The 26959-nt window shown below is 36.9% G+C and overlaps 2 protein-coding genes across 9 annotated transcripts in view; both read left to right on the top strand.

Annotated features, from left to right (window-relative positions):
- The window catches only part of slc7a10b (solute carrier family 7 member 10b), a 29102-nt gene extending 17553 nt beyond the window's left edge, over positions 1-11549 (top strand). For 2 of the 3 annotated variants that reach the window (XM_081356333.1, XM_081356334.1), the window contains exons 7-11: positions 549-652; positions 2736-2832; positions 2996-3145; positions 4650-4827; positions 10937-11443. In XM_081356333.1, coding sequence (XP_081212459.1) covers positions 549-652; positions 2736-2832; positions 2996-3145; positions 4650-4827; positions 10937-11058 — 651 coding nt within the window. In that variant the 3' untranslated portion in view covers positions 11059-11443. Of the gene's footprint in view, positions 1-548; positions 653-2735; positions 2833-2995; positions 3146-4649; positions 4828-10936 lie in introns of all 3 variants that reach the window. The other variant, XM_081356332.1, reaches the window with a different exon arrangement.
- Positions 11550-13027: 1478 nt separating this feature from the next.
- On the top strand, positions 13028-25973 carry dus2 (dihydrouridine synthase 2). 6 transcript variants are annotated; one of them, XM_081355398.1, is made up of 16 exons: positions 13031-13241; positions 13477-13625; positions 13743-13788; positions 13939-14030; positions 14769-14812; positions 15266-15326; positions 16347-16394; positions 16482-16547; positions 16705-16775; positions 16866-16952; positions 17094-17262; positions 17601-17722; positions 19804-19947; positions 22600-22687; positions 23314-23387; positions 25360-25973. In XM_081355398.1, the coding sequence occupies exons 2-16, from the start codon at positions 13488-13490 to the stop codon at positions 25619-25621; spliced, it is 1512 nt and encodes a 503-aa protein (XP_081211524.1). In that variant the 5' UTR covers positions 13031-13241; positions 13477-13487; the 3' UTR covers positions 25622-25973. The 6 variants fall into 6 exon arrangements, with proteins under 6 accessions (XP_081211523.1, XP_081211524.1, XP_081211522.1 ...); XM_081355399.1 differs by having other exon boundaries at positions 13125-13273; XM_081355397.1 differs by having other exon boundaries at positions 13028-13625.
- Positions 25974-26959: the final 986 nt, after the last annotated feature.

The raw sequence follows: 26959 nt of genomic DNA, 5'->3' as shown, positions 1-26959 counted from the left end.
GAGAAGAGAAGAGAAGAGAAGAGAAGAGAAGAGAAGAGAAGAGAAGAGAAGAGAAGAGAAGAGAAGAGAAGAGAAGAGAAGAGAAGAGAAGAGAAGAGAAAGTTATTTTGTTTAAAATGATAAGGGCACATTAATTAAAATATTAATAAATGGTTTCGGGAAACACAGACTCGTTGAACTGCTGATAACGACAGAACTTGCGACCATAGTTGGCTAATGATGCTAGTTACTAACGATTTAGTTATCGATAATAACCATGGATCAAGTGATGAATTTAAATACTGTATATCCATTGATTCAGGTGTCTGGATGGTTGTGGAGTGATGCTGTATAGTCTTAGTAAATATATGTCAGATTTCTTTTAGAGACAACGCCACACGATTGGCAATAGCACTGTGTAAATGTGGTTAACAGAATCTGTGGCTGCATTTGTACATTGCTTGATTTGAATACTTTAGTAAAGCAGGTGTAAAAACAACACAGATGGCACATGTGTTATCAGTGGGCAAAACCTTATTAATGATGTGTTTATGTTTCGCTTGCCTCAGACTTTCGGTGAGAAACTCCTCGGGATGTTTTCCACCCTCATGCCGATCTCTGTGGCACTCTCCACTTTCGGCGGCATCAATGGTTATCTCTTCACCTCCTCCAGGTGAGCGCATTTCTTTTTCATTTCACCTTTACATTTACATTTACCTCCTGAGGAAACACAGACAATTAAATTGATTATTGTGATAAAATGGTCAAAATACTTCTTTGAATGTTGAAAAAAAAACATACACAGCTGTCAAAAAGACAGCAACTTAATAAGAATATCACAGACCTCGTGAGTTGATGTCAAATACATGTGTTCCTTGGTTACAGCCTACCCCACTACCAGGGTAGGTTGTAACACATGCTGGGGTAAGTTGTAACAATAGATAAAAGAAGTAAAAATGAATGCCATACCATATGATATTGTTCAAAAACAGATTTATTGAAATAAAAGAACTCAATAATAATAATAATAATAACACAAGGCTACTACAATGTACCTAATTAAATAATATCTTTGTACATCTTTAGGTCTAACCCCCCCCCCCCCCCCCCCAAAAAAAAACATGTCTGTGTGTGTAAATTAATCTACTAAACAAACGTACTTAATAAACACTACTACAATGTACCAGATTAAAGAGCATCTTTGTACATCTCTAAGTCTAACAAAAAATAACATGTCAATGTGCGTGTGTGTCTATGTGTGTATATTCTCAATCAGAGTCACAGTTCTGACAGATGAAGGATGCTGGTAACCCTGGAGTGCAGGCTTTGATGGGCCCAGAAACTGCATAGGGAGCATTTCACCCAAACCTTCTTTGGCTTTGAGTTGTTAAATTGCTCCATGCAAACCACTTTATATAAAACACTGGCAGAGACACCTTCTTTAAAAACATTAAAATCAAGAAAATTCTTAGTAAGGGGATGGTTAACACTTTTTAAATAAGTGTTACAACCCTCCCCACCCCTGTCAGCCAATGTTTAGCTAGTTGTATTTGCATAGTGGTTTGAAATTAGCAGGAGGGAAATGCATCACGTATTGCCTACGAAACTACTGTTTAATCTAATATAAGTCATACAGTTTTACCTGCAATAGTACAGATACTAAACAAGATATAGTCTTGCTCAAAATGTTTACTTTTTGACCTCAAAATCAGTTTTTCTCTATATATTCTGCATGTGTCTGTTTCCAGCCTTGACAATCACCATGATGGATCGGGGAGGAAGTAGGAAAATACTGAAGTGATCACATGACTCATATCTTATCCCTAATTGGTGGAATTGATGGTGTTACAACTCTCCCCATGTTACAACCATCTCGGGTCTCCCTCTATATTATAATAGAAAACTATGAAAGTTTGTTTCCACCACAGAATAAATCATTTAAAAAGATTATTGTGACTTTTTATCTCACAATTGCGAGTTTACATCTTGCAATTCTGACTATATTTCTCTGAACTGTGTGTTATAAAGTCAGAATTGCAAAATATAAACATTCAATTTTGAGAAAAAAGTCACAATTCTGAGTTTATATAACGCAGTTCAGAGAAATAAAGTCAGAATTGCAAGATGTAAACTCGCAATTGTGAGATAAATAGGTGAGATAAAAAGTTGCAATTACTTTTTTTATTTTTATAAATAAGTTATTAAAAGCTTCACCAACCTTGAACAACGCAAGGAAATTGATGGAGTGATGTCATGCTGATTCTGAAGCAGTAACACCGCAATGCTTTCCCATATTGACACCAAACTTTGTGTGTGTCATTGTCACCTCACACTGACCACACCACATCAGTTTGATACCAGGGGGTCAAAAGTGATAAGCAATTTAATCATATTATCAATTATTATATTTATGATTTTCACCTGTGTTTGCTTAAAATAATCTAAAAATATCTTTAGTTACTTATTGTTGCCATTGGTCTGATGTTCCCAGACATGCTTGCATAACTCATTGTGCCTTTTCTGTGATTGGCCCCTTTATTGCAGCTTGCAGCTATATTGTTGTTGTTGTTGTTGTAACACGCCACTAAAATGAATGTCCGCCACTACATTTTGTAAGCAAGTAGTATCTTACGCAATTTTGCATTTCAAGTAATTGATTCTATTTTTGAGGATATTTCAATATTTTTACTGGACAGCAGTACCGATTATGACAGTGATTCTTTGTTATGCATTTACTGTTTATGTGTGTGTTTCAGGTTGTGTTTTTCCGGGGCACGGGAAGGACATTTGCCCAGTCTTCTTGCTATGATCCACTTTAAGCACTGCACACCGATTCCAGCTCTGCTTGTCTGTGTATGTGATTTTCATATGAGAACAATGAGTTTTTGTTACAGCAACCAGCCTATTATGTTGCTTCTCAGGATGTAACTTGTTTTAATTTGTTTGCATTAACTTGAAATAATATATATATTTTTTTTCTCTCTCTCTGTTGTGCCTCTTGTATCTTATCTTTCAGTGCACTGCCACAATCGTAATCTTGTGCATTGGAGAAACTCACAACCTTATAAACTATGTGTCTTTCATCAACTACCTCTCCTATGGAGTCACTATTGCTGGCCTGCTCTACTACAGATGGAAGAAGCCAAACTTATACAGGCCCATCAAGGTATTCAATTATATACAAATATAGTATAAAAAGCCTGTGTGTATTCTACATCCATAACATGTACTTATATGCCACATAGTAAAGCAAAATTGTGCATTATACCAGTGGTTTTCAAACTTTTTTAAGAGCGACCCTTTTTTTTTTTTTTACGCAACCCATAAATAGGCCTACAACCATTTACAGGCAAACAAGTCAAGCCAAGCATAAGAATACTTGTATAAAACGCGGATAAAGGTGTATTTAACTTTATTCTCCTTTAAACCATTAGATGGCACAAAAATTCAGCTCAGCACTTTTCTTAAAGGTCCCATGACATGAAAATTTCACTTTATGAGGTTTTTAAACATTAATATGAGTTTCACTAACCTGCCTATGGTCCCCCAGTGGCTAGACATTTTGATAGGTGTAAACCAAGCCCTGGGTAGTTTTGAGAAAATGAAAGCTCAGACGGGCGAATCTAGAATCTTCCCCTTTCTCTTCTTTGCCTGCAAAGAGAATTTGCCCCGCCCATGAGAAAATGAGCTGTGCGAGCGCGATATTGGTTTTTCCTCGAGACATCATGGCTTGCAAACGAGCGAAGCATGGCAGTTGCTCAGTGTCTGGATGTACAAATGAACACAAAACTATTTTTTTAGTTCCTTCATCTGAGCCTCTGAAGAACCAGTGGGTTATGTGAATGTCTGATGTAATTGTTCAAGTTCAGACAGATAATCTTTCTCCCAAAGTCGTTCAATAATGTTTATTAATGAGTCAGTAAATCAAGCCAGTGACTAAACGATCGACTTCACGTCGTTTCTCTTGGTAGGATGAAAATAATCTTACTTAAACTGTGATTAATATATATACAGAAAGCGATCAAAGAACAATCCCTTTCCAATCGCGCAAGCTGTCAATCACACAGCGTGAGTTTATCTGGACACTTGCCAAAACTCGTTAAGAAATCAATGACGCTGTCATCACTGCAACCTTTTATGTGATGGGAATAGATTTAAATACTTAAACAACTTCTCACAATTCGTTAATCTCGATAGCTGTAATAGTAAAAACGTATAATAGCTGTAATAGTAAAAGTTTTCGAGAGAGTTCCACATGTAATGATAGCTTTTTCATATGCAAGCATGTCAGCCAATCACAGCAGTGGGCGTTTACACTGAAGTCTCACAGCAGACACGCCCCTTCAAACAGAGCGTTCAAATCAGAGGCTAAAATCAGGCTAGGAAATATGCCTTTTATTTCCAAATTATTACATTTTTTAATCTTAAACACATGTATACTAACATTATAAGGGTATCCCAGGAAACATTATAAAATAATAAAATAATCCATGTCATGGGACCTTTAAATCATCCTGGCGACCCATTTTTTAAGTCTCGCAACCCTCTACAGCCTGTGCATTATACAGTGCATCCAGCAGGTTCACCTGGTTCGCTACAGTAGACAGTATTCGCTGCCAGATCGTGTTTATAGTGGGTGAATATCAAAGCTTTGTTTGTTCTCTTGTCAGGTGAGTCTCCTTGTGCCGGTGTGTTATCTGCTGTTCTGGGCTCTACTACTGGGCTTCAGTTTGCACTCAGAGCCGCTGGTGTGTGGAGTGGGGCTGGTCATTATGCTAACTGGAGTACCAGTTTATTTCCTGGGAGTTTACTGGAAAAACAAGCCAAAATGCATATATGACTTCATTGGTAAGGAGACTGAATATGCAATTTATATTCTGTGTTCTCTGTAGGAACAGTGAAAAAAAACCCTTCTCAATGTACATATTTAAAAGAATTATTTACTCAGCCTCTTGCCATTCCAAACCTTTTTTCCATGGAAAACAAAATGAGATGTTTTGAAGAGTGTTCATGCTGCACTTTTCTATAAAGCAGCAGTGGACAGAGTGTCAAGCTCCAAAAGGACAAACAAGTGCCACAAACGAGTTATAAATAGTGGCAGAGAAAGTTCAATGCACTGCAACTGAAGAAAACACATGCAATTAGAATAAAACACCAGCAAATTATGAACAAATCTTCATCAGTTTGACAACACATGTGCTGCAAATACTCACCACGCAATCAAACACAGAAACACACTGCAAATACTCACAACACAACCAAATACAGAAACTCGCTGCAAATACTCATAACACATCAAAATACAAAAACACACTGCAAATACTCACAACACAACCAAATACAGAAACTCGCTGCAAATACTCACAACACAACCAAATACAGAAACTCGCTGCAAATACTCACAACACAACCAAATACAGAAACTCGCTGCAAATACTCACAACACAACCAAATACAGAAACTCGCTGCAAATGCTCACAACACAACCAAATACAGAAACTCGCTGCAAATACTCACTACACAACCAAATACAGAAACTCGCTGCAAATACTCACAACACAACCAAATACAGAAACTCGCTGCAAATACTCACAACACAACCAAATACAGAAACTCGCTGCAAATACTCACAACACAACCAAATACAGAAACTTGCTGCAAATGCTCACAACACAACCAAATACAGAAACTCGCTGCAAATACTCACTACACAACCAAATACAGAAACTCGCTGCAAATACTCACAACACAACCAAATACAGAAACTCGCTGCAAATACTCACTACACAACCAAATGCAGAAACTTGCTGCAAATGCTCACAACGCAACCAAATACAGAAACTCGCTGCAAATACTCACAACGCAACCAAATACAGAAACATGCTGCAAATACTCACAACACAACCAAATACAGAAACATGCTGCAAATACCCACAACACAACCAAATACAGAAACATGCTGCAAATACTCACAACACAACCAAATGCAGAAACTTGCTGCAAATGCTCACAACACAACCAAATACAGAAACTCGCTGCAAATACTCGTAACACAGCGAAATATAGAAACATGCTACAAATACGCACAACACAACCATATACAGAAACATGCTGGAAGTACTCACAACACAACCATATACAGAAACTCGCTGCAAATGCTCACAACACAACCAAATACAGAAACACACTGCAAATATTCACAACACAACCAAATACAGAAACTCGCTGCAAATACTCACAACACATCAAAATACAGAAACTCGCTGCAAATACTCACAACGCAACCAAATACAGAAACACACTGCAAATACTCACAACACAACCAAATACAGAAACACGCTGCAAATACTCACAACACAACCATTTACAGAAACTCACTGCAAATACTCACAACACAACCATCTACAGAAACTCGCTGCAAATACTCACAACACAACCATATACAGAAACATGCTACAAATACGCACAACACAACCATATACAGAAACATGCTGCAAATACTCACAACACAACCATATACAGAAACATGCTGCAAATACTCACAACACAACCAAATACAGAAACTCGCTGCAAATACTCACAACACAACAAAATACAGAAACTCGCTGCAAATACTCGTAACACAACCAAATACAGAAACTCGCTGCAAATACTCACAACACAAACATTTACAGAAACTCATTGCAAATACTCACAACACAACCATTTACAGAAACATGCTGCAAATACTCACAACCATATACAGAAACATGCTGCAAATACTCACAACACAACCAAAAACAGAAACATGCTGCAAATACTCACAACACAACCAAATACAGAAACTCGCTGCAAATACTCACAACACAACCAAATACAGAAACATGCTGCAAATACAGAAACACACTGCAAATATTCACAACACAACAAAATACAGAAGCGTGTAGAAAATACTCACAACACAACCATATACAGAAACACGCTGCAAATACAGAAACACACTGCAAATATTCACAACACAACAAAATACAGAAACTCGCTGCAAATACTCACAACGCGACCAAATACAGAAACACACTGCAAATATTCACAACACAACAAAATACAGAAACTCGCTGCAAATACTCACAACGCGACCAAATACAGAAACACACTGCAAATACTCACAACACAACCAAATACAGAAACACGCTGCAAATACTCACAACACAACCATTTACAGAAACTCGCTGCAAATACTCACAACACAACCATTTACAGAAACATGCTGCAAATACTCACAACACAACCAAATACAGAAACATGCAACAAATACTCACAACACAACCAAATACAGAAACATGCTGTAAATACAACACAACCAAATACAGAAACATAATGCAAATATTCACAACACAACCAAATACAGAAACTCGCTGCAAATACTCACAACACAACCAAATACAGAAACATGCAACAAGTACTCACAACACAACCAAATACAGAAACATGCTGTAAATACTCATAACACAACCAAAAACAGAAACATAATGCAAATACTCACAACACAACCAAATACAGAAACTCGCTGCAAATACTCACAACACAACCAAATACAGAAACATAATGCAAATACTCACAACACAACCAAATACAGAAACACACTGCAAATACTCACAACCAAATACAGAAACATGCTGCAAATACTCACAACACAACCAAATACAGAAACATGCTGCAAATACTCACAACACAACCATTTACAGAAACTCGCTGCAAATACTCACAACACAACAAAATACAGAAACTCGCTGCAAATACTCTCAACACATGCTACAAATATGCACAACTTGCAAACTCAGCGAGTTGCAAACTCGCTGCAAATACTCTGCAACACAACCATTTACAGAAACATGCTGCAAATACTCACAACACAACCAAATACAGAAACATGCAACAAATACTCACAACACAACCAAATATAGAAACATGCTGTAAATACTCACAACACAACCAAATACAGAAACATAATGCAAATATTCACAACACAACCAAATACAGAAACATGCTACAAATACGCACAACACAACCATATACAGAAACATGCAACAAATACTCACAACACAACCATATACAGAAACATGCTGTAAATACTCACAACACAACCATATACAGAAACATGCTGCAAATACTCACAACACAACCATATACAGAAACATGCTGGAAATACTCACAACACAACCATTTACAGAAACATGCTGTACATACTCACAACACAACCATATACAGAAACATGCAACAAATACTCACAACACAACCATATACAGAAACATGCAACAAATACTCACAACACAACCATATACAAAAACATGCTGTAAATACTCACAACACAACCATATACAGAAACATTCAACAAATACTCACAACACAACCATATACAGAAACATGCTGTAAATACTCACAACACAACCATATACAGAAACATGCTGCAAATACTCACAACACAACCAAATACAGAAACATGCTGTAAATACTCACAACACAACCATATACAGAAACATGCTGCAAATACTCACAACACAACCATTTACAGAAACTCACTGCAAATACTCACAACACAACCATTTACAGAAACTCGCTGCAAATACTCACAACACAACCATTTACAGAAACTCGCTGCAAATACTCACAACACAACAAAATACAGAAACTCGCTGCAAATGCTCACAACACAACCAAATACAGAAACATGCTGCAAATACTCACAACACAACCAAATACAGAAACATAATGCAAATACTCACAACACAACCAAATACAGAAACTCACTGCAAATACTCGCAACACAACCAAATACAGAAACATGCTACAAATACGCATGACACAACCATATACAGAAACACGCTGCAAATACTCACAACACAACCATATACAGAAACTCGCTGCAAATGCTCACAACACAACCATATACAGAAACACTGCAAATATTCACAACACAACCAAATACAGAAACTCGCTGCAAATACTCACAACACAACAAAATACAGAAACATAATGCAAATACTCACAACACAACCAAATACAGAAACACACTGCAAATACTCACAACCAAATACAGAAACTCACTGCAAATACTCACAACACAACCAAATACAGAAACATGCAAAAAATACTCACAACACAACCAAATACAGAAACTCGCTGCAAATACTCACAACACAACCATATACAGAAACATGCTGCAAATACTCACAACACAACCATATACAGAAGCATGCTGCAAATACTCACAACACAACCATATACAGAAACATGCTGCAAATACTCACAACACAACCAAATACAGAAACATGCTACAAATACTCACAACACAACCATATACAGAAACATGCTGCAAATACTCACAACACAACCAAATACAGAAACATAATGCAAATACTCACAACACAACCAAATACAGAAACATGCTGTAAATATTCACAACACAACCAAATACAGAAACATAATGCAAATACTCACAACACAACCAAATACAGAAACTCACTGCAAATACTCGCAACACAACCAAATACAGAAACATGCTACAAATACGCACGACACAACCAAATACCGAAACATGCTATAAATACGCACGACACAACCATATACAGAAACACGCTGCAAATACTCACAACACAACCATATACAGAAACTCGCTGAAAATGCTCACAACACAACCATATACAGAAACACACTGCAAATATTCACAACACAACCAAATACAGAAACTCGCTGCAAATACTCACAACACAACCATATACAGAAACACACTGCAAATACTCACAACCAAATACAGAAACTCACTGCAAATACTCACAACACAACCAAATACAGAAACATGCAACAAATACTCACAACACAACCAAATACAGAAACTCGCTGCAAATACTCACAACACAACCATATACAGAAACATGCTGCAAATACTCACAACACAACCATATACAGAAGCATGCTGCAAATACTCACAACACAACCATATACAAAAACATGCTGCAAATACTCACAACACAACCAAATACAGAAACATGCTACAAATACTCACAACACAACCATATACAGAAACATGCTGCAAATACTCACAACACAACCAAATACAGAAACATAATGCAAATACTCACAACACAACCAAATACAGAAACTCACTGCAAATACTCACAACACAACCAAATACAGAAACATGCAACAAATACTCACAACACAACCAAATACAGAAACTCGCTGCAAATACTCACAACACAACTATATACAGAAACATGCTGCAAATACTCACAACACAACCATATACAGAAGCATGCTGCAAATACTCACAACACAACCATATACAGAAACATGCTGCAAATACTCACAACACAACCAAATACAGACATTATTAGAATTTGCTGGTGTTTTTCTACTTGCATGATTTTTCTTCAGTTGCAGTGCATAAAGCTCTCTCAGCCACCGTAGTTATAAAGTAGTCCATATGATGCACGATCCATCATGCACTATATTTCTAGTCTTCTGAAGTCACATTATAGCTTTCTGTAAGCACCTTTGTGAAAAATAAGTCCACCTTAACATACCTTTAAACAGAAAACTTATTATGAAAATGATATACTTAAGTGGGAAATTAATGTAATGTTTCCATACACCTAATTACATGGTAATTGCAATTAAATGAAAATGTATTATAATTTAAATTTAAGCAATTTAAGCAAACATTTAAGCAAAACATGCAATATATATGTATATATATTTATATGTTCCTTACACAATTGTAAAACAGAATATTTGGAATATGTTGCACAAGTCGTATTGTTTGCAACAACATATGGAATGTAAATAATCATTAATGACATAATTTTTCATTTTTGGGTGAATTATTCCATTTAAATTGTGTATTAATGACTACCATGCAATTATTAATGTATTCATGAACTAAATCTATGTGCATATATTGTCTTTTTTTTATATACAGAGTGGGCTACGTACCTGGGGCAAAGAGTGTTTTTTGTTGTTTTCCCACAATTTGATCCAATTGACATGGCAGAATGGACTGACAAATCTTCCTTCACAAGCAAAGCTTCTGGACCTCTTTGAATTTTCTATTACTGTAATTTGGCAGCTCTTCACCTAAAGTCCAGTTTCCAGGCTTGTAGTCGTAGCAAAAAAAGAAATGAAAGAATAACCGCCTCATTTATTTCGATGGGGATTGTATTTGTATGTGTCATGAGTTTAAGTGGCACAGGATATTGCTCACTTTTTGGTTAGGCATGTTATTTCTACCGCAGAAAACTGTTTGAAAGCCCTATAATTTGCTACTGGGTTCATCTGCAAATGTCCTATGTTGATACATGTACAGAATCTCTCCTCTCTTTTGTATGATGTCCTTCACCTGTGATGTCTCTCCAAACACATAACAGTTTCTACAGGCTCTGTACGCCTCACTGCTGTAAATACATTTAAATGGTTTCTAACTCCTCACAATTTTGGTCTTTAGTCTGAAATGATTTTGTTACTTGCAGGCATATTTTCTTATTCTTACAGAATATGTGATTTCAGAATTAATTGCTTAAAATGATTGTCAAGGGATTGAAATTTATATTCTCCTTTCTTCTTCTTTTTTTTTTTTTTTTTTTTTTTTAACTGTTAGTGAAGAACTTTTCAGCCATCCTGGGGAAAATGCTGTTAGAAAATAAGAAATAAAATAATACAAGTGTATATACAAGATGTAAATACAAATAATACATCTAACTCTTTTGCTATTTTGCTTCTCAGGTATATTTATGTTGTTGTTATTTCTATATTTTTACTCAAATAAGAAGAGAAAACATTAAGAATAGACTGATTAGAATCTGTTGTTTCCCTCTATGCCTTATAGGCTGGAAAAACATACCCTCGTGTTAATAACAAAACCATTTCAGTACTCCATACTCTTATTTTTAATGTTTCGAAGATTAAATTGGGGCTACTAATAATCCAGTGACATGTAAAAGCACACTACAAACTGATCAAATTAACTTGTCAATAAGATACAAAAACCTCTACAATTTACATAACCGATACTGATACAAACTGCTACATTTTTAGAAACCTTAAAGAAAAAAAAAACAGGGAATTAGTTTAATTGCTTAGCACTTAACTTGATGCGTAGTGTCATAATGTACAAGATAAATCAGATTTAGCTGGTGTAAAAGATAATGAAATGGTAAAAGGCCCCGCTGGGATTCGAACCCAGGATCTCCTGTTTACTAGACAGGCGCTTTAACCAACTAAGCCACGGCGCCTCTGTGCGATACTCGGAAAATACGCTTCTTGAAGATTGTGTATGTGTGTGTGTGTGTGTTGTCTTTTGTGTTTTTAAATATGAATGTTCACATTTTAATTAATTAGCTTTTGATTTGGTTGAATGCTCGTTTAGTCATCTGGCACACCAATCGTTCTCGGTGCGTGCAAGTCTGTCTGACAATATTTTATATTCTTGCATAACACAAACAGAATTAGACAAATAACATGGGTGGCATTATTTGAAAATGTTTGTTCAAACTTTAAAATCAGCCGTGATTTATATTTTGAATTGAAATGATTGCCGCTAATAATAATTAATACCGCTTCGGAGCGGTACCTATGAGCGGTACTCGAGGCTAAGCGAATCCCATCATGCATTATGTTCTCGATCTCATGTGCCCCGAAATCGCGAGATGTCGAGGAAAACAATCCACTGTAATTTAATAATAAAAAAAAAGTTTTGTTTTTTACTGTAATTTTGTTGGAGTTTTGCACGTTTTATTAGTGCAAAGATGAGTAGGGTATGGGCATTTCGTGCAACATTTGCAACTGTTTTATCACTTAATTAGAAGCACTACAATTTTAAAATCATGTCTTTTGCTACTGAACGGACATTTAGAAGTTTACTTTAAAATGCAATGTATTGAAAATAAAATAAATAATAGCTCTGTAAACCCTTGCATTTTTTGCAACACTTTAAGTGTCACATCGGGTAATCAAAAGATCTTTGCAGTCTTCACACCTACTTGAACACTTGGGCCAAATAGAGGAAATAAGTCATGCCAGTAGACAAGTGTTCACGTGCAAAGATCGCAAATGTGGGTTTTTGGCTATGGTTTTTGTACCCACTTATTCGTTTTGGTTTTCTCAAACTGACCGTCGCGCGGCGATGGCGTCATCCGCACCGGAAGCGAGCGCCGTGCACGCGTGTTCACCGCAGCTGTAATGTTGACTCAAGTTGAGTTTGATACTTGGAAGTTCAGCGCTGGGATCATGTAAATATCTACAATATGGGGATAATATAACTGTAATTATAATGGCACAGTCGCTATTTTATATATGTAATCAGAATTTAGAACATATTTGGCTATATTAATAATATATTACTGAAACTAATAATGTGATCATGTAAATGCTTTGATCTGATAGTTACATAATGATGATGTTAATAATAATACATAATGATACACGTACTTTATCTCACTGTTTACATCCGCACTGATGAGCAAGCTGTTGGACGGATGAGGAAGATGATGATGAAGATGGGGGACAGGTTGTGTTTTGATGGGAAGGCTGTTCTGGCCCCTATGGTTCGGGTGGGCACTCTTCCCATGAGGCTGCTGGCACTGGACTGTGGAGCAGATATTGTGTACTGTGAGGTGAGGATGAGCATTTGCACCTGTGCATGTCACATCTCAGTCCACGACTCTTTTTGAATCTTAAGTATTTGCTCTGCAATATTGTTCAAATGGAGTTATGGCCCTTTGATATTTCAGGAGCTGATTGACATCAAAATGGCCCAGTGTGAGAGAGTAGTAAACGGTACGTCTGTTTCTGTTGGTCATACCAGATATCCGGGGATATTATATAACATGCAGTATGTAAAATGGGTTCACATTTGGCAAAATGTGATTGTTAAAGATCAAGTCTGTTTTAGGGATCCATTTTGCATATTAATAAATGTGTCTACAGATGTTCTGGAGACGGTTGATTTCGTTGCTCCGGATGAGCGTGTGATGTTTCGCACCTGCAGTAAAGAGAAGAGCCGCGTGGTCTTTCAGATGGTCAGTGTGGCAGTTAGTTCACTTCAGGATTAAACTTTCCGGATAATTTACTCACCCCCTCGTCATCCAAGATGTTCATGTCTTTCTTTCTTCAGTCGAAAAGAAATTAAGGTTTTTGAGGAAAATATTCCAGGATTTTTCTCCATATAGTGTCTTCAATGGGGTCCAACAGGTCGAAGGTCCAAATGTGAGTTTCAGTGCAGCTTCAAAGTCTCGACACGATCCAGCCGAGGAATAAGACTCTTATCTAGCCAAACCATCGGCCATTTTATAACAAAAATAAATATTTATATGTTTTTTAACCACAAATGCTCGTCTTGCACTAGTTCTGTGATGCGACACACATTACGTAATCACATTGAAAGGTCTCGCGTGTTCTGGTTCAAAAATGTAGTATAGAGCGTAAAGAGTACCTGAAAACTATACTTGAGTAAAAGTACAGATACTTTACAGTGAAATGACTCCATTATAAGTTGATAAGACTCTTATTCCTCGGCTGGGATCGTGTAGAGCCGCTGAAACTCACATTTGGACCTTCAACCCGTTGAAGACACTAATATCCTGGTATAAGACAGAAGACAGAAATATCCTGGAGTGTTTTCCATGAACATTTTGGATGATGTGAGGAGAGTAAATTATCAGGAAAGTTTAATTCTGAAGTGAACGAATCCTTTAATATTTCCTGAACGCATTATTAATCATTTTAAAGCATATTTGAATTCTGTGCTTGTGTCTCAGGGAACGGCGGATCCAGAGAGAGCCCTGGCTGTGGCTAAGCTTGTGTGAGTTGGATTCATTTTATTATTACTTTTTTATTTCTGTTGTTAACATATATCCCTTGTGTTGTGTTCTGGTCATTTTGACCTGAGGAGATTTTCTTTCTCCCAAAAATGTGATCGCATTGGACTAAAACTTACCGACTTCTCTCACACAGAGTTCTTCCCACATTTTTGGGATCATTATTTTTTGTCTCCACCTTGTTACTCGTGTGGTGTTCCACCGGCCTACAGAAAATACCTTATAAATCGCTCATGTTAAATCATCACCACATGTTGGATTCGATACATTTATCAACTTGCTTTCTCTCAATTAGGTCAGGTTTTGTATTTATTGTGTTACAGGGTTTTCAACACAGCATAAGCGATATTCAAAGCACACTAAGTATTACTCAGTGTTCCTCTAACTTTATCACATTTGAACTTGTGTCTAATGTGGCTGTTTTTCTTCCTGAACAGGGAGAACGATGTGGCGGCCGTCGATGTGAATATGGGCTGTCCCAAAGAATACTCCACAAAGGTACAGCGGCTTCTGCGTCAAACATACGGTCGGGGTTTACGGCCTGAGGACACAGTGAATATCTGGAGTTCAAATCATATTTAAAACTAGAAATACACAAACAAACAAAATAGGATTTTGAAAAACAAAGGAACTTTGGCACTTAAAATAAAGAAGAAATATAGTCTTGGTAAACTCCCTTGTACAAAATAATATAAATCAAATCATGCTGGATGAATCTGGGGAAACTCATGTTAGGCTTTCAGTGTAACTTCAGACTGATATAGAGCTCTGTGTGTTTGTAGGCCGAGCCGGAAGTTCACATTACACTGATTCCTTCGACAAAAACCCAGTAGTATTTTTCCACTGGCTTTTGGATTATTGCAGAAAATAAGGTCTGTGACCAACAAAAGCTTGTGATTCTTACACGTTCTGTTCATCTTGATAATCTTTTCAATTGAACACTAGAAACTAAAAAACAAACACGGTCACATGACTTCATCACTAAGCTTCTGACAACTCTTTCAGTCTTTGTTTAAAGCATTTTCCCTGAAAGTCTGAGGTATAATACTTTGATTATAAACACAACGAGGCTGTGAAAGCATCTAGTTTAAGTTTAATCTCCCCGACTACCTTTATTGTCCCGTTTAGACACTTGTTAGTAAAAGCTTTAAAAAATCATGAGTGTTCTACTGATGTATTTTATGTTGTGGAATAAAAGGTGAGAATATATTGAGCTTGTTCACAACAGACCATTGTTCAAACATTTGACCAAAAACCCATTGACTTCAGGAAGTGGACGTGCTAAAATGCAACTTGTTTCTGGGTTTTGGCCAACAAAAATACATCATCCCTACAGCACTTTAATGTTATGATGATAACTGAATTTGTAATAACACAAAATAATGAAATTAGAAAACACAGTGATGGAAGCATCTGCATTTGTGCTCTCAGACTGTTGCTTGTGTTATAATGTACACATTTCATATGATGTTTATGTATCATCATTATTTATTTCTGCTGCTGTTTGATCTCGCATAGGGAGGAATGGGTTCGGCACTTCTCTCTGACCCTGAGAAAATCGAAGCTGTAAGTTTTCTTATTTTTATTTTTTTCTTACTATATCAGTTTTATAAGTATTATTAACTTTTCTTTCTTGAACGTCTTGTCTTTTAGATTCTGAGGACTCTTGTGAATGGAATCTCAAAACCCGTCACATGTAAAATCAGAATCCTTCCTACGGCAAGTGACGTTTTTCTCTGTTTTTTGCTGTGTAATGTGTGTAAAATTAATAAAGTAAGAAATAAAAAAAATGACTGAGCTAAGAAACCCTGATGTAACACAGCATATTGCTTGTTCCTGGTAAGTAATGGATGTGTGATGTAATGTGCTCTTTCAGCTTGAAGACACAGTGAGTTTAGTGAGGAGGATTGAACAAACGGGAGTGGCGGCCATAGCAGTGCATGGCAGGTTCGAAGCGCTCGCTAAACGTGTGTTTTCAGAAGGATTCTTCTCATGTCTGGTTAGAGCATCTTTATATGTGAACTTTTGTTGTTTCAGGATGAAAGAGGAGCGACCGCGACACCCGGTCCACTGTGATTATATACAGGCCGTCGCTGAGAGTGTGTCCATTCCGGTCATTGCCAAGTCAGGCTTTACCCTACATTACACTTATGCCACAACTCCTCGAAGTATTCGTGAAGTGGAAACTGTCTTTTTGAATCTGATTTACACATGCAGTTCAGTTGGCATCACTGGTTTGTGTTTTGATGATTTGTGTCTCTGTAGCGGCGGCTCTTCAGATATAGTGAAGAGCTTTGAGGACATCGAGACGTTTCGAGCGGCTACAGGAGCGTCGTCGGTCATGATCGCGCGAGCGGCCATGTGGAACCCTTCAGTGTTCCGCCAGCAGGGGGCGCTGTCTGTGGAGCGGGTCATGGAGGACTACATCAAATACGTAAGCGGGACAACATGCCCTCAATTATATAAACGACAAATATAAGTGGAACAAATACAACTCATCACAATAAATATTTGTAAGTTAAATGTTTTTTATTGTGGACAGGGATAATAAAGTTGTGCAACATAAAATGCATTCAATAATATAGTATGATAATTCAAATGCATAGTAAAACCCCTTTAAAAGTAAATGTATCAGATGACTGAAATGGTAAATTAGTCTTCCATGAACATACTCTAACCCAGATGGATCTTCCTAATACTAATGTAAATTAATAATAGTAAAACTGTTGTTTATGAGTCTTAATGATATGTTTGTCTTATGTTTTCTAACAGGCTGTCCGCTATGATAATAACCCGTTCAACACCAAATACTGTTTATGTCAGATGCTCAGAGACCGAGTTGAGTCTCCCTTTGGAAAACGGTTGCATGCAGCTCAGACCACTGAAGAAATATGGTAACTGTGTTTTGTACTCATGGAATTCCTGTTTTTATATATATATATATATATATATATATATATATATATATATATATATATATATATTTGGGGGGTTTAACGGTTCACAAAACTCACGGTTCGGTTTGATACTATGCAGTTGTGACACGGTTCGGTACGTTTTCGATACAGCAAGAAGAAAGAAATGCCAGAGAAATTTCCTTGATTTTTTAATTATTTTTTATTTATTAAAACTAACATCATAAAGTATGATTTTTTTTTTTTTTTTTTTACTTTGAACAGTGATGGAGCTATACTTGACCCATCTTCTGGGGTGTCGTCTTTGCAGCATATAAAACAAAAACAACTCCAAAAACATTTAATTAAAAAAAAATTATAAATGTAATATTGTAGTAGTTATAAACATAGGTTTATTTTATTTTAAGTTTGCAAGGCTCCAGATTAATTATTAACAATTAACATTTGAGGGCAGCAATTTTATTCAGAAAGTCAAAATAATTCAAAAGTAAAATGATTAAAGGGGTGGTTGATTATGATTTCACTTTTCTAGCTTTAGTTAGTGTGTAATGTTGCTGTTTGATCATAAACAACATCTGCAAAGTTACAACGCTCAAAGTTCAAAGCAAAGGGAGATATTTGCTTTTAAATAAATCACTTTTTAAGGACTACAGCAAACGGCTGGTAGAGACTACACCACATTCCTCCCGGGTTAGTGACATCACAAACCCTAAAATTTACATAAACCCCGCCCCCTGGGGACACCAGTCAATATTGAGAAGAGGAAGAGTTGTTGTACTTGAGCACATTTGTGAGTCTGCTCAAGCTGTCGCATCCGTCTTTTCACATGCAATAGAAAGTCACTCTGTGTGCATCTCACAACAGTTCCTATACAAGCGATTTATAGATTACCATGACAAAATATGCTAATTAAAGATGGTTAACTCCACATCAGCAACATAAATTCATCAACTAACCATTCAGAGACGTCCTGTTGCATTCTACTTGTCACTTCTTTCTCTCCAAAGTTTCTGAACACGCAGAACAGTTTCTGTCATTTTAGTGTGTGTCTGCGTGAGGTAATCGGAGCTGCTAACACGCGAGCTCTTGAAGCTCCGCCCCCTGTGCCGGGAGCAGCAGCTCATTTGCATTTAAAGGAACAGACACAAAACAGTGCGTTTTTGCTCACCCTCTAAAAGTGACAACTTCAACATGCTATAAAAAATATCAGTGCGGTATTTTGAGCTAAAACTTCACACACACACTTCGGGGACATCAGAGACTTATTTTACATCTTGTGAAAAGGGCATTATACCAGCACTATAAATAAATATTTGGGAGTGGAAGTGGCAGCCACCTACTGGTTACAATGATAATTTTATGTATTTTTTTATTTTTAAATAAATGTGAGTTTTCCTACATCTTGGAACTTTTAGTTTTATAAATGGGGGTAATCTTTGAAGGATGAACAAATAATGTTTAACGTACTTAAAAGCGTTTCACGATTCCTGCCAAACTTCCATGGTTACAGTTGGTGTTACTACAGTAAATCCATGGTGAATGTTGCTGATCTGTGGACACTGGATAGTTCATTCATGGCACAATGTTTCTCCTGGTTTCCACGCCAGCACTGTTTTATCTAATAGAGGTCTACGGTTAATAGCGGAGAAATGGGAATGCTTCTCACTAGACCTCGCAGTGATGTTATTACTTCTGTGGCGACTTCAAATGCTTTCTTTACTGGATCTCCGCTGTGTAGTAACAGTGTCGCTTGATCAAGATCGGCTTGCGCTGCATTGACAATGGTCCATTAAGCACAAATGAGTAGCGCAGTTTCATTCCGCTTTCAATCCGTTTGCCAGTTGATTTTGGGCAACGTTGTGATGGTTGCGCCAGCTAACAAATGGTCCAACGAATCGTTCGGTTTGTAATGCGAACCGAACGGTTCAATACAAATACATGTATCGTTACACCCCTAATATATATGTATGTGTGCGCACACACACACACATAATAATTAATGTTGTTTTTTTTTGTGTTCTGTGTGTGTGTGTGTGTGTGTGTGTGTGTCTGTTTTGCAGTGAGGTGTTTGGATTGACTGACTTCTACATGAAGACCAGCGCTGAACTGAAAGCTAGAAAAGCTGCTCTACAGACCAACGGGGATCAGTCAGAGATCCCTAAACTAGAAGATGATGTCATCACAATGCCTGTCCACTTTGAAAGGTGAATTGTGACCCACTCATGACCCGTATGGGCCCTAAGAAAGCACTTTGGCTTGTGCACTTGTTACGACCACTAGGGGTCAGCAGCAACAGGAGAAGGAAGAAAGAGTCTCAGTACAAAACATTACGTTTTATTTTTAAAAGGGTTTAGCGTCCGGGGCAGACAAGGCCAAAATAACAAACCAAAACAATCTTTATTTTTTACCTCTACAATTCCTAACACACAAATAAAGAAAACAAAATACAATTTAAACTTACCTACCTCCCTAAACTAAAAACAATTGAAAAGATAGATATACAAAATAAAATGGCATCAAACCCCCTACAAGAATATTTACAGAAGATGTATACAAGTTCGCAGCAAACTTGTTCGTAGTTCGTAGTCAATCAGGCGTGGGTCAACATGAATAATCACAGGTCCACAATCTCAAATAATCACTCACAATCTCTGTGATACGACACTCTGGACTAGACAAAACGACACGAAGTAATAGCAAAAACAGTCTACAGTCAATCACACGAGGGCCGAGGGTGAGTGTTTCGGCGGTCTCATATCTGGATGAGGTGTGGAGAAGAACCAATCACAGCTCCCAGGAAATTACCACAAGAATCCGCCCACCTGTAACTAGGGCTGGGCGATATGGAGCAAAAAATATATCTCGATATATTTTGCTATATCTCGATATACGATATATATCTCGATATCTTTACAGGAAAAAGAACCCCCCAAAAACTACTGCAAAAACAAATATGCCAAATACCACAAAGTCTTTTTTATTGAAGGCTGTTCACATAGGAACAAGTGCTTCTGCAACATTTTTAAATAATATTTTTTTTTTATTCTTTTTTTTTTATAATTAAAACTAACATCATCAAGTATGATATTTTTTTTTTTACTTTGAGCAATTCTGGAGCTATAATTGACTCTAGGAGCATATAAAACAAAACAGCTCCTTGGAAAAAATTTAATGTAATATTGTAGTAGTTATAAATAAAGGTTTATTTTAGTTCAGATTAACATTTGAGGGCAGCAATTGTATTCATAATGTCAAAATAAAACCGACGTAATGTTACTTGAAGGCATTATAGCCTACTATTCCTGCCAAACCTCCATGGTTGCAGTTAGTGTTACTACAATAAATCCATGGTGAAAGTTGCTGATCTGTGGACACTGGATAGTTCATTCATGGCACAATGTTTCTCCTGGTTTCCACGTCAGCGCTGTTTGATCCATTAATGATGGAGAAATGTGAATGTTTCTCACTAGATCTAGCAGCGATGTTATTACTTCTGTGGTGAATTCAAATGCTTTCTTTACTGGATCTCTTATTAATGCTGTGTAACAGTGTCGCATGATCACGATCGGCTCGCGCTGCACTGGTCCAAACTGATAAACGGTCCTTCAACCACACAATAACGAGCAGTTTCGTTCCGCTTGCATTACGTTTGCCATTTGATGTTGGGCAATGTTGTGGTCGCGACGGCATCTCTTACATTATGAGCGCGCTTGCCACATGCGACGCGCCTACATTTGAAATAACGACATTTTTATAAATATAAGCAATATATCTATATACGATATGTCAAAATCCATATCGTGTTTGAAAAATATCTCGATATACATAGCTGCCAACTTTTGAGTTTTGCAGGGGGGTGTAAAAAAAATCTTGCATCAATAAGTGTATTGTGATTGTCAAAACATTTTAGTAACTAAACTGAATTTTATTAGGTTTAGTGACAACATGTTACAATGTTTATATGGTACAATTTCTGGTAAGCTATGTTTTTTTATTATTGCTTGAAACAAATTTCACGATCTCAATTCAATTGAATTCTTGTGATTTGATTTAATATTGACCCATTTGGATAAATATTAGGTACACAAGATAGGCGTTAATTTTTCTCAAAAAAAAAAAAATCTCACATAATGCTGTAAAACATAGAGAGTCCTATCAGCTGGTAGTAGCCTAGTATTTAAGGTTAAAAATGACTCAAATTAAATATAATGCGTTTTTTATTATAATAAACTTTATTTAATGATATAAATAAAAATATAATAAATTTGTAATATAGTACACATATTTAGCAAAATACTCTCTATAGCTCTTTTTTTCTAGCCAACTTACGTGCCATAGCCTAGTAGATGATCGGTTCACGTGCCGCTAGAGATCTGCCACGTCACATTTACAAGCGGCAAAACGGTATTTATTGTTTGAATTTCGTAATAAAATTGACAGAATCTGGGATTTTTTTATATCATAACTAACTTGCTCTGTCTATTCCGTCTCCGGTCTCCGTGTCCTCTTTGCTTCGCGATTTTTCTGTGCATGAGAAAATGGATGTGTGTCGTGAGAGCGTGTGAAAAGTGTCAATTGCGTGAGTCTCACGGTGAATGCGTGAGAGTTGGCAGCTCTGCGATATATTTTAAATATTGAGATATCGCCCACCCCTACCTGTAACACACACATGCTCATACACACAGACAATATACACAGGACAGAATGGAACAAATGACTCGGCTCATAACACCCCCACCCACACAACTCTTATTGTTGGTTAACACGGGTACCAGTGTATTTACTGTTTTAACAGTTGTATTTACTGTTTTAACAGTTGTATTTACTGTATTTATGATTGTGTTTGTGTTTCCCAGACGAGATTATCCACCTCAGATCACTCCAAAGATGTTCCTGCTGGAATGGAGCCGGAAGGAAAAGCTTGATCAACCTGTATATGAGACGGTCAGTTCATTAGACTGTGTGATGGTAGCAGTGGTTCTCAACTAGGGCCTCAAGATGACTTATGATTAAGATTTGAACCAGTATTAAAATAAGACAAAACATCAAAAAATAAAACGTATTTCAATTCACCTAAACAAGAACCATGATTCCCCTAGTCTTGAAAAACCTGAATATATGAAGTAGCCTAATTTTAAAGTATGTTAAAGAGTGTAAAGCATTATGTATGTTTGTTTGCATTATATATATATATATATTTTCCTACTTTAAAAGTATGTCCCACATGAATAGCGTAAATTCAATAAAAAAATATTCTCTCTCTCTATATATATAATATATATATATATAGAGAGAGAGAGAGAGAATATTTTTTTATTGAATTTACGCTATTCATGTGGGACATACTTTTAAAGTAGGAAAATACGTACATCTGTAAAAATCACAACCCTGATATATACACATTATATATATATTATGTGTGTAATTTTTATTGATCTATTTATTCATATAAAAATAATTCCGTTTTAATGTTGTTGTGGACAATATGTGTTTGAGAACCACAAGTCTATAGGATTACACTAACCTATTAACCTATGACCGATTGTTTAAACAGTTTGTTTACTTCTCAGGAACAGCGAACTCAAGATCGAGCTTTTCAGTCCACGGTTACTGTAGCCGATAAGAAGTACCGCTCTACCCTGTGGTGAGTTTGCTGTCTGATATGTCACACACACTCCTGGGCAAAAAATAATGGGCCAAGCCCAAAATGGCTGAAAACTAAGCTTTCATTTGCCTTAATTTTTGCTAATTTCCTGACCAATAATTTGTGGTTAAGCAAATGTACTTCTAAAAGTGGACCTATGTGATATAAGTCTCTGGTGTCCCCAGCATGTCACTGTGAAGTGTCAGCTCAAAATACCCCACAGATAACCTATTATAGCTTGTCAAATTGGCCCCGAGCAAAAACACGCTGTGTTTGTCCCTTTAAATGCAAATGTCCCTTTACCAGAAGAGGGCGGAGCCTTTACAGCTCGTGCTTCAGATACTCCAGCAACAACAAAACAGGAGGATCTCACGCAGCCAGAATGCCAGAAATCGTCAGTAGTGGTGTTCAGCCTTACATGTTCAAACCAGAGTCGGACAGTGCAACGGGATGTTTCTGAATGGAAAGTGGATACATTTATGAAGTTGTTGTGCAGTTATTGACTAGCATGTATCATCATGTTAATCTAAAAATCTCTAATTTTGTGCAAATCCAGCACTGAACTGACCCTCATTTGTGAAGCAGTCCGGCGGAAAATGAATTGCACAAATACATAACACTTTAACGACTTTCTTCAGCACATTTCCTTCATAAATGAAGGCTTTACTATGATAGCATCAAAATCGCTATTTTTAAAACACTAAGAAGGCTCGACACAACATGAAACTGTGCTGGAAGTATCACCAGAGACTCTACACATGAACTCGAGCATTGAAACATTGTTTGTGTTCACAGAGTTTACTAAAAAGAAAGATTTTGAACAACTCACTGAAGCTGTGTCCGTCGGCATTTTGACAGTCAAAAATAGTCGATCTCCGAATGCGAATGAACTGACTCCTTATATATTGATATATTGAATGAAACCCCTTGTTTATTATTATTATTTGAATAGATATCGCCATGAGCTAAGTGGCTAAGTTATCATGCTTTTCATTGAAATTACAACTTCTTGACATTTCCTCTTATGGAGTCAGTTCATTCGCATTCGGAGATCGACTATTTTTGACTGACAAAATGCCGGCGTGATATTTTGAGCAAAGTTTCATGTTGTGTCGAGCCTTCTTAGTGTTTTAAAAATAGCGATTTTGATGCTATCATAGAAGTGCCCCAAGCACTCCCATTCAAAAGGCAATTTGACTGAAAACGAAAATACGGTCAAACTTAAAAGTCTTAATTATGCTTTTAAACGAAAGTTTGTCTTGGACAGATTAACAAAAAGACCCTAGATTACATTTTGGCGAGAGTTATGCTTTAAAAAGCCATTGCTGTCTCAGAGAAACATCAAAGACAGAATGAAGAAGTTTTTGGCAGAATAAGGAAGTTGTGTGTGGAGTGATGAATCACATGGTGAAGCTCCAGAGCGGCGTCTTCAAAAATCTGCTGAGAAACATAATAAATGCATCTGTAGCTCATGAGGAAGAGGAGCCTTTCAGCTGCTGCTTCACTGCCAAACTCATCTCATGCTTTGGAGAACAGGAGAGTACTGCAGAAATATCTGAAGAGGAATGATCAGATGTTATTTTTGCTCCTGCTCAAACTGCAAACACAACCAAGAAGTGTCTTGAGAACGAGTCCATCAGGCTCATGTCTAGCTCAGGTTTGAATGTTTGGTCTCACAATAAACTCAAACCAACTGGGAGACATTTTTCAACGTTTGAAGACATTAACAGTGAGCAGAACAACACTGACGACTCTTCCTGAGTAAAGCCGTTCTGAGTTTCTTTATCTACAGTATTTGTGCAGCTCTTGCTCATTTCCTGGCCAGTGATTTGTGATTAAAATGGTGAAGACCATTAAAAGACCACTAACTATTTTGCCATTTTTGGCTTGGCCCTTTGTGTTTGTCCAGGCGTGTGTACACTAGTAATTCAGAGAATGACACTGTGGTTATTGCTATTTTCACTCTCTTCAGGGAGAAGTCGAAGAAGTTTGCAGAGCAGGCCGCAGCTATAGTGTGTTTGCGCACTCTCGGGCTTCCAGAGGGCCGGATCGGAGAGGAGAACAGTGGACTGGTAAATAAACGCAAGAGGGACGACAACAAATGTGCACCGCTAAATGACAATGAGTCAGCAACACGAAAGAGACATATAAGTGAAGTGCCACAGGAAGAGGAAATAATTTGCAGGACGAAAGTTGTGACTGGTGATTGTGGTCAGACCACAAGTGAACATTGACACTCAGCGTCTGATCTCACTGTAAAACATTCATTCCTCTTCATTTCAATGCAAAGTGCCATTTTACCTTGACAAACCACCGTGTGCTTTGTATTAGCTTTTAAGTTTGTTCAATTCAGTGATCAAGTGCCATCTCTAGTAGTGTTTTCTATTAGAAACACTGGTTTTGGAATTTGTTGTATGCCAATGTTTCGCATGAGGGAATGTTTTTTTATTTTTATTTTGACGGATTTCCAGCCTTCACCAGAAGGGCGCAGTGTATCGCCAGTTACTTACAGGACAAAGTCAAAACTGCTCCTGTACTGTGTCATGAAACCAAGATCATCATTGTGAAATAAACCATTTATCTATGCGTTTGACTTTTGCCCCTCCATGTATTAAACAAGGAAAGCTTCAGTGACTCACATGTGAGAGTTTGTTTCTCAAAAACTAGTAAGTTGCGAAACTAGACAGCATTTCAGGCATTATAATCCACATATGATGTCCAGAAATAGATGTATGGGGAGGCAGCCCTTTAAAAAGGACCATAGTAACCAGATTCAGCCAGGAAAACATAAAAGCAACAATTAAATAAGATTTCATTTTTATTAGACACATTAAACTGGTTGATACTCTCATCAAAGCAAGTGTGTTTTGACACCAGTACAAGTGTGTTTCTGGAGAAATATGCCTATATATAGCTTGATTACTTGTGATTACTATGTGATTTGCATATAAGATGAAAAAAAAAAAAATTCACACTTAACCTTTAAATAAAACTGTAACAGCCTCTGCTATCAAGATAAGTAACACTTTGTTTTAGTGTCCTTGTAATGTTGCATGTACTTTACTGTAGTAAATTATGAATAATTACATGCAACTAACCCAACAGTAAGTACATGTTAGTATTACTCAGTACTTAAATGTATTACTGCATTGTATAAATGACAGTGTAAACCAAAAAATATGATAGATTAAAAAATCAATGAGATTGTATATTAAGTCTCTGCTATTAAAAAAAAGACCGATTCTATAAAGTTAGAAAAAAATGAAAAGATATTTTTTGTTGGTAATTTTTCAGAATTAATAACAACTTTAAGCGGAAACTGTGGTTACCATGGCATTTTGTGTGTGTGTGTGTGTGTGTGTGTGTAAGGGAGCTTACTATGTTTTGAGACGCAACCATATTCTGACTTTGCAAACTAAGTGTGTATTCATTGATCATGTGTGCATTTCCGTCTACTGTATCAAACGACTAACACAAGCACTCTCTGCTCGACTGCTACTGAATTGTTCTCGCACACTTGTTACAGTGTTGCTGTTTGCAAATGTGGCCGCGTGCGCGCGCGTTTCCTTTTC

The sequence above is a fragment of the Scardinius erythrophthalmus genome, assembly GCF_964197995.2.
Source record: "Scardinius erythrophthalmus genome assembly, chromosome: 24".
Taxonomy (NCBI): domain Eukaryota; kingdom Metazoa; phylum Chordata; class Actinopteri; order Cypriniformes; family Leuciscidae; genus Scardinius; species Scardinius erythrophthalmus.
This window is presented reverse-complemented; position numbering and strand designations above follow the sequence as displayed.

What these genes read in the sequence shown, in the direction of transcription:
- dus2 (XM_081355394.1), top strand. Translation starts at nt 13,428, where the DNA reads ATGATACACGTACTTTATCTCACTGTTTACATCCGCACTGATGAGCAA. An exon ending in TGGAGGACTACATCAAATAC is followed by an intron (nt 17,263 to 17,600) that starts GTAAGCGGGACA and finishes GTTTTCTAACAG; the next exon opens with GCTGTCCGCTATGATAATAA. An exon ending in CAGACCACTGAAGAAATATG is followed by an intron (nt 17,723 to 19,803) that starts GTAACTGTGTTT and finishes TCTGTTTTGCAG; the next exon opens with TGAGGTGTTTGGATTGACTG.